Source organism: Centroberyx gerrardi, chromosome 17 (assembly GCF_048128805.1).
Source record: "Centroberyx gerrardi isolate f3 chromosome 17, fCenGer3.hap1.cur.20231027, whole genome shotgun sequence".
Classification (NCBI taxonomy): Eukaryota; Metazoa; Chordata; class Actinopteri; order Beryciformes; family Berycidae; genus Centroberyx; species Centroberyx gerrardi.
The window spans coordinates 24391130-24401997 of NC_136013.1; the positions used below are offsets into that span (position 1 = coordinate 24391130).

Sequence of the window (10868 nt, forward strand, 5' to 3'; positions counted from 1 at the left end):
AGCCCTGCTGCCCATGTTACGTACAGACAACTGCCTCCTAGTAACCGGTAATAGGGGAGCAGTAGTATGCAATAATCCCTCACAAACAAACCCTCCCCATGTACCTCCCCCACCTCTCAACCAGAGTCTCCAGAAATCCCCCACAGATTTTAGTCAGAAGTGGCATTTTGCAATATTGACCCGCCACATCCCTTTTGTATTGACCGTTCTGCCCGACTGGAAGATCTGTGTAGTTTTACAAGTTCCAAGACTGTTTTTGTGAAGGCTGCTAATTTCATTTGGGTATATATTTCTTTTTGTTTTTGCTTTCTACACCTCTGAAAATGGGGTTGGACTCTGGAGTCAACACTTCGGGTGATATCGTACCGTATGGGGGGGAAAGTGCCTTTTCCCAGCTGGAGCACAACATAGTGGCTGCATATCTCATCACTGCAGGTAACAAAGATAAGACAACCAGTCAAGTTACTGAATGGATTATGAAAACTATTGTGAGTTTTGCCTTTGGCTTGTGTGCTTCTGTAGCTACATGGGACCATTTGTCTGTTTCTATTGTGCATATATGTATATCAAATAAATTGTTTGTAAAAGAGTATATAATGAAATATAATGTGCACCTCAAAATTAGATACTTTTGAGAGGACTTGTGTTCAAATCATTACAAGTTTTTGCAATACAATTAATGCTCTGTAAATCTTATGGCAGGAAACAACTCATGTTAAATTTATAAAATGTATACTTTGATCAAGAGGCAACCGTTTGCACCGTTTGTGTGAGCTATTAATAGATTTAGTTTATTTACTGATCATTTCAGTGTTGTACTCTGGCATTCTAATAATAGTTCAGAAGGATTCATGTGATCTTTAACAGCTGATAATACAGGAATGTTAAGATGCTTGTAGACAGCAGAAGGAAATCAGTTCCAGTGGAATCTTGTCCTGCAGCATTTCTCTGTTGTGTGTAGTATGTAGGGGAGAGCGGGGTAAGATGAGCCAGCTTTTACTCAAAATTTTATCTTGGCAAGGAAAAATGAGACAGAACTAAAACAAATGTTTCCACCCATATTTCAAGACGTTGACTTTCAAACTAACTGGTAAGAATGCAGATAAACAAAAGAAGAATGAAAATACAACTTCTTAAAAAGTGGTCGCTTGGCTCAATTTGCCCCAGGTTGGTGGTAAATTGATCCTAGCAAGTGGGTAAATTAAGCTGCTTGGGGGCAACTGAGCCACTGAATTATTCAGTTTGGATAAAATACAAATAAAGTATTTCTATGTCAGATAAATTTAAAGATGATATTGTCACTTTAAAACATCTTTTTATTCAAACTATTTTTTTGGCTTATTTTTTCAATAGTTTTTCCCATAACATTAATAGTGAACTAGAACAGTAGTAAAATGTTCTTGCATGTCAATTTGCAAACCAAAGTACAAGCCAGAGTTAAATGTGGCATTACTTGACAAGAAAACAAAATTACTTGAAAAGTCTTGAAAATAATAGATTCAAAGCCAATTTTAAAATAAATGGACATTGCTGCAAACTAAATGCAAATATGTTACATAAACAAACTTTTTTTATTGAACAGAGCCCTAATAAAGGTATAGTATATATATATAGTGGCTACCTGTTGGAATTAAACATGTTGAAATCACACATAGGCAACACAAACTAGACTAATGAACATGAAAACAAGATATTACAGGGACTGTGATGGAATGTTTACAACCTTGTCTGTCTACTTAATTCTTACACAACCCCTGGCTGTGAACCCACACCTGCTCAACATTCCATCTATCCAGGCTGCAGGGAAATACAAAATACTTTTGCACACCTGATTCAATTAAGGGCCACACATTCTCATGACACCTTAATTGAATCGGGTCTGCAAGAATAGAGTTGGAGCTAAAAGTTTCTCATCCCTTGAGGACTGGGTCGAGAAACACTGCTCTATAGTGTTCAAAATACAAATCAAATCATTCACAGTTATTCATTAAAATACTTATTACTTCATTAAAATTGTTAATATCAGAAATCAACAGGGGGTAAGTTAAACCACTGGCTGAATTTACCCCTTGGCTTTTGGTTCAATTTACCCCATAGCCACCTTTTTGGAAAGAAAAAAGGTCTACACACTAGTTCACTGCTAACCTTTTGCTAATTAATTCATGTTGTTTTAGTTCTTGGTAATAGAGCGAAATTTTTTTGTATATATGTTTGAATGTAGCTAAATTGGTATTGAGACAAAAGCCATTAAACAATGAAGGTAAAAATGTACTTTTTGTTGCAACACATAGTGTTTACCATTGCTAGGATACAGGGGGTGGCTCAACTTACCCACTGGCTCATCATACCCCCCTCTCCCCCACTGTCATCTAATGCTGTAACTCTCAATGGACAATGGCCTTTCAAAAGAGCCTGTATTAGCCGAGCTTTGGCATTCTCTCCATGCTTAAAAGGCTGTTCTGAGAGCGTTATGTAACTCACCCAAGCCTTGCCAATGTGTCCCATGATGGAAGTTCAGCAAGAATGTCTACTATGAAACCTTGCTTCATTTGAAGACAATTTCAACAAAGCTCTAATATCTTTAAATCACGTTTCTGAATCACTTTTTGTATTTTGCATTCCAGTATTGTCCATTTTATCAAGGCAGTGATACACAGAGCAATTTTGTGGGCAACAATAATGGGCAACATTGCAGATTTACCTTAGCAATGTTGCTTTGATCACATGGGACCTTTCTCACCAGGAAACTTTCAAATAGATTTTTGACCCTGGGTCTGCTTCGTTTTCTCCCAGAACAGTGTCCAAACTATTGCTTGCACCAGGCAATTTGTGAAATCCAGACTGTCTCCTAAACAGCAGCAAGTAAATAAGCTGGACTCACTAATGTTAGATCTTTTCCTCTTTTGTCTCTTTGGTTTCCTTTGGTATAAAGCATCACAGACCGCCCAGGCAGTAGAGAGTAAAATACTATGAAACAGGTGATGGGGCCACAGCTTTGGAAAACCCTGGGACTGGAGATTATTTGGCAGGGTGAACTGTTCTGATCAATGAAATATATTTAAATGCTATACCAAATGTTCAGAAAAGATTCAAAATATGAAACATGCATGAATGTGTGTCCTTATACAACTTGCACAATTTAGAGAAGAGAAACAGGACGGACAAATCCCGTCTTTATTGGTCACATGCAACCATCTACAACACATGCACACGGCGGCTGGCACACACACACACATGCATTTTAATGGCGCCGTGAAATTTGTTCTCCGCATTTTCCCATCTTGGCCCGTCCTTCCTCTGCGGGGCAGGCCAGGAGCGGTGGGCAGCTTTATACAGCGCCCAGGGACCGACTTCTTAATGTTCATCGCTGGTCAGGCGACGATCTTCTTGCATGTGATATTCATCAACAAATAAATGACTAAAGTAATCCAGCAGTGTTCTGCTGTATATTTTGTTCATCATACCCATTCAGTTCAGTAGCCAGCTGGGATATCTGAGGTTTGATAGCCAAAATGATGTTGTGTGTTATGATGTTCAAGTAATATCCTTCATTTTGCTGCTGTTGTGTGAAGTAGGCTACATGCCTACATGTAATGCCATGCTTAAAGGTGCTGTGTGTGGCATTTTTAAACATCAATATATCATTGTCAAATTAATTGTGATACCTTGGTATAGTTACTGTAAAGAAATGAGATCGTGGTTGAAATGATTGGTAGCCTCTATCTCACACCAGTGGTATTGTTAGTGCTAGTTCTCAAAATTAAGACCACATTTCCCATAAGCCCTGTTGCTTCCTGTCCCCTTCCCCTTCTTGAAGAAGATAAACAGGTTGGAAGTTATTTTTCCATCTGCCTTGCACTCCTTCCACTATCTGCCATTGTCAGAAACTCTGAAATCTTACGCTCCGTTTGGTCTGGAAGAACAGCGCCCTCTTCCTGTTTTATGCCATAAAGCAATCCAGCAGATTTCACTCCAAATCTGACCTGGTGGCACACAATGTAAAATGCAGTGTAGAGCAGAGGCTGACAGTCTTCACAGTGATGGTCTCATTTGTTTATGGTAATTATACCAATGTGTCAAAATTAATAAGGTAACAATTTCTTAAGGCTAGAATGCTACATGTAACACCTTTAAAAATCCCCTGAATGATTTTAAAAAATATTTTCTATTTTAAGAGTATCTTACAATGGACCCAACATAATTAAGCTATTTTTCCCAGATCACAAACATGACAAGTAACCAATAATTATTAGGTAATTAGGTAAATAATGGTTCCCAAAAGGTTGTGGTTCCAGTTTTACACTGTAAATGAGGCTAATACAATTGATTTTGTTTTTCAACAGATCTAATGAAGCTTATTGTTAAAAAAAAATATTGTAACTCCAGTAGTCCATTCTATATTTCTACAGCAATAACATTTCAGACACCAAAACATGAGGATCATTTATTTTAAGACCATTTGGTGGCCATTTGACTTTTCCTTCCACACTGTGTTTCATCTTGGCTTTTCCTTTTTTTCAGGTGTCGTCAGTTTAGCTAGCAACATTGTGGTGCTGCTAATGTTTGTGAAATTTAAGGAGCTACGCACTGCCACCAATGCCATTATAATCAACCTGGCCTTCACTGACATTGGAGTGGCCGGCATCGGCTATCCAATGTCCGCTGCCTCGGACCTTCATGGCAGCTGGAAATTTGGCTACACGGGTTGCCAGGTTGGTTAAATGTGAGAGTCTCCCTGCAAACATTTTGATGTTGAATAGATGTTGATATGACGGTCTGCGTCAGTGTTGAAAACCTGTGTAAATATAGCTCCAAAATGAAAGTTGAGACATCCGTAGTCATCCATGGCTGCTACCTGCATCGTTTGGTGAAATCAGGACCTAAAATGATTTGTGATATCAGTTCCAAAACAGTTTCCAAAGCTGTAATATACTGTGAAAATGTTGTGCTCATTTGGTTGATGTTGAAACTGCACGTCATGTGTTGGACTTGGCTGCTTACTGCACATCACTGTCTGTCAAATTCTTGCTAGGGTGTGTTGAGAAGAATCTTTACATTATCCACTATCCGTTCATTCATATAATCCAAATATTCATGCAAAAGGTATGAACACAAGGCATTTCTCCATTAGTCAGAAGTCTTCATCTCTACATGTCTATCAATGTTGCTAAAACTCCAAAAAATGTTGTCACACTGTCACAATTTTAACATTTAGAGAGGCCGCTATCACATGACAAACAAACCCAAAATAACATAATTCTCAGCTGCCCAGAGACTCCGACCAGGTTCAGCTATTCAGCTGTTTCTGTGCAGCAGGCTGCCTGTTTGGATTCTTTTGGCAGATTATGGGCTTTTTACAAGGCCCTGTGTCATTTCACAGCAATATTGAGGCATGTGATACTAATCTAGGTTGAGGAGTTGAACTGGGAAACCCAGACCCAAGCGACTGAGCAAAGTTTAATGTTAAAGCGCAATGGGTTTTTCCTAGAGCTATTGCTACAACTATAAATGTTTTGTACAATCAAAAAGTTTAACCCTAACCCTCCATCTCACACCACTGGTATTGTTAGTGCTATTGCTTCTCAAAATGAAGACCACATTACATTGTTTATGGCTCACAATGTGAAAATCTCATTTGTTATACTAATTCATATGTGACAAAATTCATGTCACAAAATTCATGTGTCAATTTATTGATGTTGAAATGCTGCACATAGCACATTTAAAAACAATTTCTCTACAACACTGTTCACTTTGTCATTAGGCCCATTATCATGATTATGAACTTGCTTTTTTGTGTTTTTGCCTCCAGATCTATGCAGCACTCAACATTTTCTTTGGCATGGCCAGTATCGGCCTTCTGACTGTGGTGGCCATCGACCGCTACCTTACCATCTGCAGACCTGACATAGGTATCTTTTTACTTCTCTGGTACTTTCCGTACATGCATGTTGAACCAATCCAACAAAGATTTGAATAGGTCATATTTTTATTCTGTTTTTTAAGTCTGTTTTGAAGTATGTCTGTTCTGGGTTTATACAAAGACTCTTGAAGGGTTTGGGGTTACTTCTGGAAAATAATTTCTTGCAACTTTCATATCTGTAAGTGATAACACAGGCACTTTTTTCTCAAGTGTTTCTCCAATAGCACAAATTTAAACAAACCATTTACAGCTTCATTCAATCAATCATTCAACCCAATGAAATAAACTTTAACAAAGCCAGTAATTCCAAATTTGGCCTGTAGTTTTACAGTTCGTCATGTCTCCTGACTCATTGTCCATGTTCATGTAATTTTTCTCCATAGGGCAGAAGATGACCGTCCGATCATACACCCTTCTTATTGTGGCAGCGTGGCTCAACGCTGTGTTTTGGTCCTCCATGCCTATAGTAGGCTGGTCTGGCTATGCCCCCGACCCAACTGGAGCTACCTGCACCATCAACTGGAGACAAAATGATGCGTGAGTTATCATCCTCACTTTCATGAGCAGTAGAAGGCATGATAGAGTTGTATGTGCTGTATATGTTCATAGTTTGGTTGAGTTTCCCCAATGCATTTGCACATTTATCCCCAGTCACCATATGTTGGACAGCAACTGTAACTTTGTTTCAAGAATTACTGAGAGTTCACTAACACGCACAAAACAACTACTACTACAACTATTACAATTGCTACTACTGCTACTTCTATTACTAGAAGTACTTCTATTGCTAGAAGTAGCAGTAATAGTAATAGTGCTACTAATACTAATATTACTACTGTTGTACTACTATTTCTGCTACTACTATTACTACAGTTACGACTACTACTACTACTATTACTACTGCTACTACTATGTTTCCCAGTTACTCAAAAAATTGCTAAGAAAAGTGCTAACTAATACTAATGGTAATGCTAAAACTAATACTAATAATACTAAAAGAACAGAAGTCAATGTACCATTCTGTGAATAGACACCATAGCTAATATTCTGCTTTCCCTTCGCAGCTCCTTCATTTCTTACACCATGGCAGTGATTGCTGTAAACTTTGTGATGCCTCTTTCCGTCATGCTGTACTGCTACTACAATGTGTCCGTCACCATGAAGAGATACAAATCCAGCAACTGCCTGGATAACATCAACTTGGACTGGTCAGACCAGATAGATGTTACCAAGGTGAAAAGCAAGCAAAACCAGAGACAGCCATTTCCAGGCCCATTCAACTTCCTTCTTCCTTATTCTTCCTTAGTTATGAGGATACTGCCGCTACCCTAGAACTACCTCATTTGCAATTTTGCCATTGTATGGTTTCACATTGTGATTGGGAGCTAATATGTTCCAGCGTGTTTCGTGAGTTTTGGATCCATTGGAAATGCTTTTGTAAAATATGAGCATCACTCTTGGGGCAGCAAGCAAAGGCGCAATAGGGTGGCCTGGTAGCTACAGATACCGTCCCATGCGTGGCTCTGACCCTTTTAGTGATTTATTATACATCACTGTTCAGTTTACATGCATACATTAGAGTTACATGAATGTATGTGTCAGTAACAAATTCCTGTGTATATGGCAATCTGGTGGAAAAAAGAAGCGCTGAAACTGTTGTACTTGAGAAGTTCTGCCATATTTTTTTCTTCTAGTTTTACTTCTACAAACATTTCTCGGATGCAGAGCTGCTCTGGAGGCAGATATAATCTGATTGGTTGAGTTAAACCTCAATGGCCTGAACCAAATAACCACAGTTTTTCTGGCCAAGGAAGCCCGGAGAAGGGCAAGGGATAAGAAAGGAGGTAGCTAATATTATGAAGCCTATCTGCTATTAACTGAAAAAATGCAGTCTAGCCATACTAAGTTACCTAGGTTAGCTAGTTTGCCTAGCTGACCTTCCAACTTCAAACTAGCCATACTAGCCTATAGCTATCTAGGTAAGCTAGTTAGCTAGCTGCTGACCTTCCAAGATCATAAATGCCATGGTGATGAATGAATGAAAAAGAATAAGGCATTGCTGTTTATATTTTTATTTATATTTATATTTTGACCAGAGTTCCTTCTTTGCCATTCAAATCTGCCAGTTAGCTAACTTCTTTTGCTCCGCCCATTTAGATTTCATTCAACAATTGAGATTATTTCTGCCTCCAGAGCAGTTCTGCCTCTGAGAAATGTTTGTAGAACTAAAACTCCAATCTTCTATTTTTTCGACAATATTCTAAAGCTATTATGCTCTGTGTATGTGGCCGGCAGATGTCCATAGTGATGATCGTCATGTTCCTGGTGGCCTGGTCTCCATACTCCATGGTGTGTCTCTGGGCATCGTTTGGCGACCCCAAGAAGATACCCGCCCCTATGGCCATCATCGCTCCACTCTTTGCCAAGTCTTCCACCTTTTACAACCCCTGTATTTATGTCATTGCCAACAAAAAGTACGTCTTTTCTCTTTATCATAATGATAATGGTTAGTGTGTACATAGTTACTCTGGACTGAAAGTTTTTGATGCTGATTCTGTAATCAACTGATAATAGTACTAGCTAGTGGTTGGATGTTGCACTCAAGGACTTCTGAACTTTTCCTGCAGGTTCAGAAGAGCCATTACAGGAATGATCCGGTGTCAAACCAGGCAGCGAATTACCATCAATAACCAGGTTCCCATGACGACCTCTCAACTCCCTCTGACCCAGTGACCTGAAGCCGCTTCAGTATTACACATCACACTGTATTACTGTAATATCCCCTGGTATTAAAACCCTAGAAGCCATATAAAAAATTACTGCAGGGGCAGAGCATGAATGGCTGGATCTCATGCATTTCAGTTCTATTAGATGTACACTTTAGTTGCTATTATCAATATTATTCTATCCATCTTAGATATTTTTCTTTTGAGTGACTTTTTATATGCTGAGTGGTTTTTACTGTGTAAATTCCACTTTTTGTGGCATTATAGCCATTGTTTTTCTCCCAGGTACTCGGTGGTTGACTTCAGTAACAAACATAACAATGAAAATCTTTCTATGAATCAATTGCCTTCTTCAAATCCTTGACAGAGCCATTTTCAGCTTTCTGCATGCTATGTTATCAACTTGCACTCAGATAAGGCCAAAACAAGAACAGAAAACCCAGAACTGTTCCCCCTCAAATGCTGTATGGTGATGGGAGGTAGTGTACTACTGTCTGCTAATGATACAAGCAGGATTTCATTTGGTGACATTCAAGTTCAGTTCTGACAAGTTCAGTTTCCACCCTGATTCATGCAATGAGCATTTTACCGAACAAATAACATGAAAAGACAAGCTTAAGATAAAGATGGACATGTAGTAATTGTAGTAAAAATGTATTTATTAAAATCTTAATCTTTCTACAAAGTTTGTACTTCTACATTTGCATTTCATTGAGACATAATTTACAAATACAAATGGACATATCATTTCTGTGCTCATGTAAATTGCAACACCTGAGATTTTAAGTAATTATACGTGAATTCAAAAGTGCAGTGTACTGTACAAGTATTTGCGTTTGTGACTTTTGTTGAGGACAAAAGTATTCATACTTCCATGAGTTAAAAATTTGCAAAAATGTATTTAAAAAAGGCAGTAATAAAAAATCCTAAAGGCATTGTCAGATAAGGCATAAGGAAACTCAAGCTCAAGCTATCTAGTCACAAATTACCAAGGAGTTTGAAAGTTTTCCCCACTACATGATAGTTTTGAATTAAGATTCAGTGGTTGCAACTGATTTGCCCATAGAAGATGTCAGTGACATAAATACACATGGAGAGAATAGGCTAAGAGGAAAAACCATGACATTACTTTTTTTTCCTGTAAATTTTTCTGTAAATAGACTGTAAAACTATAAAACTGAAAACTGGTAAATTTTTAATGCTAACAGGTATAGCAGTAGACTGGTAGCAATGATACATAGTTAGCTGTACAGAGTGGAAAATATTGTGCTCAAGCAACCAGAGGGAGAAGTGCTTCCTGACAGTGTGTTCAGAGCGCTGTCAACTCGATCAACAAGTCACAAGAAGTCCATTCTATCACTATTGAGCCGATCAACCTCACAGACTTACTGACATTCCAGCCGTCAACTAGCTTGCCGGCCAAGAAAAGTTGACCAAACCGGAACTTTTGGCAGTACCTTCCTCTTTTTCCTACTGATGTGATGACAATTCCGTACATAAATGGTCTGCCTCATGATAAAAAATGGATCATGATAAGTTGATCACCGCGATCCAGGATTTTCCCTTGCTGGATAATTATTACTTAAAAGAGTACAGGAATAAAACAGTGGCGCTAATGGTAAGTTCTTGTGTACTATTTTTACGAGGGAAATAATTTAATTGGAGCTGAAATATTACATTTTACTACATGGTTACCGTAGCCTATCGAATTTGGATAATGATACAGTGTGTAAGCTAACATCAAGCTGCAACAGTTATTCTAAATACAGCCATACATTACAAATTATATTTCTCCATGGGATGTTATCCTAATCAAAGCTTTGTTGCCGCATGAGACCAAAGTTGGGAACTCCAGCGCTGCCCACAATGTATCAAAAGCATCACTATCAGCGAAAAATTTGTCCAAGCTTTAATTGTTCATCCTATTAAAAGCATGAGGTTTCTGTCCAAGCAGACCATCATCAGATAAAAATACAAAAGTAAAAAGGTCTTGAACAGAAATGAACTGTTCGTAGAACTGAGAAGGAAGAGGGTGTGGACACAGAGGGGGGAAAAAGGGCAAATAATCTAATAATAGGGTGGATAATCTAATATCTACATGTCTTTTTTGAACCATTCAGAAAAAAATCAGCGATCAGGAAATGTACATGGACTTCGAGTGTTTCTTTTGATACATTGGCCATTGAATTGCAGAGTGATTACTGGTTAGATTGTGGCCA

At 38.4% G+C, this 10868-nt stretch overlaps 1 protein-coding gene across 1 annotated transcript; it reads left to right on the top strand.

Annotated features, from left to right (window-relative positions):
- Nucleotides 1-323: 323 nt before the first annotated feature.
- On the top strand, nt 324-8656 carry rrh (retinal pigment epithelium-derived rhodopsin homolog). Its single transcript, XM_071897167.1, has 7 exons — nt 324-435; nt 4522-4712; nt 5813-5912; nt 6307-6460; nt 6988-7156; nt 8219-8397; nt 8551-8656. Exons 1-7 carry the CDS (start codon nt 324-326, stop codon nt 8654-8656), a joined length of 1011 nt encoding a protein of 336 aa, XP_071753268.1.
- Nucleotides 8657-10868: the final 2212 nt, after the last annotated feature.

Bases quoted from the DNA above. Each gene is read 5' to 3' on its own strand.
- rrh (XM_071897167.1), top strand. From the start codon at position 324: ATGGGGTTGGACTCTGGAGTCAACACTTCGGGTGATATCGTACCGTAT. The intron at 436-4,521 runs GTAACAAAGATA...CCTTTTTTTCAG, and splicing joins TGCATATCTCATCACTGCAG to GTGTCGTCAGTTTAGCTAGC. The intron at 4,713-5,812 runs GTTGGTTAAATG...TTTTGCCTCCAG, and splicing joins TTGGCTACACGGGTTGCCAG to ATCTATGCAGCACTCAACAT.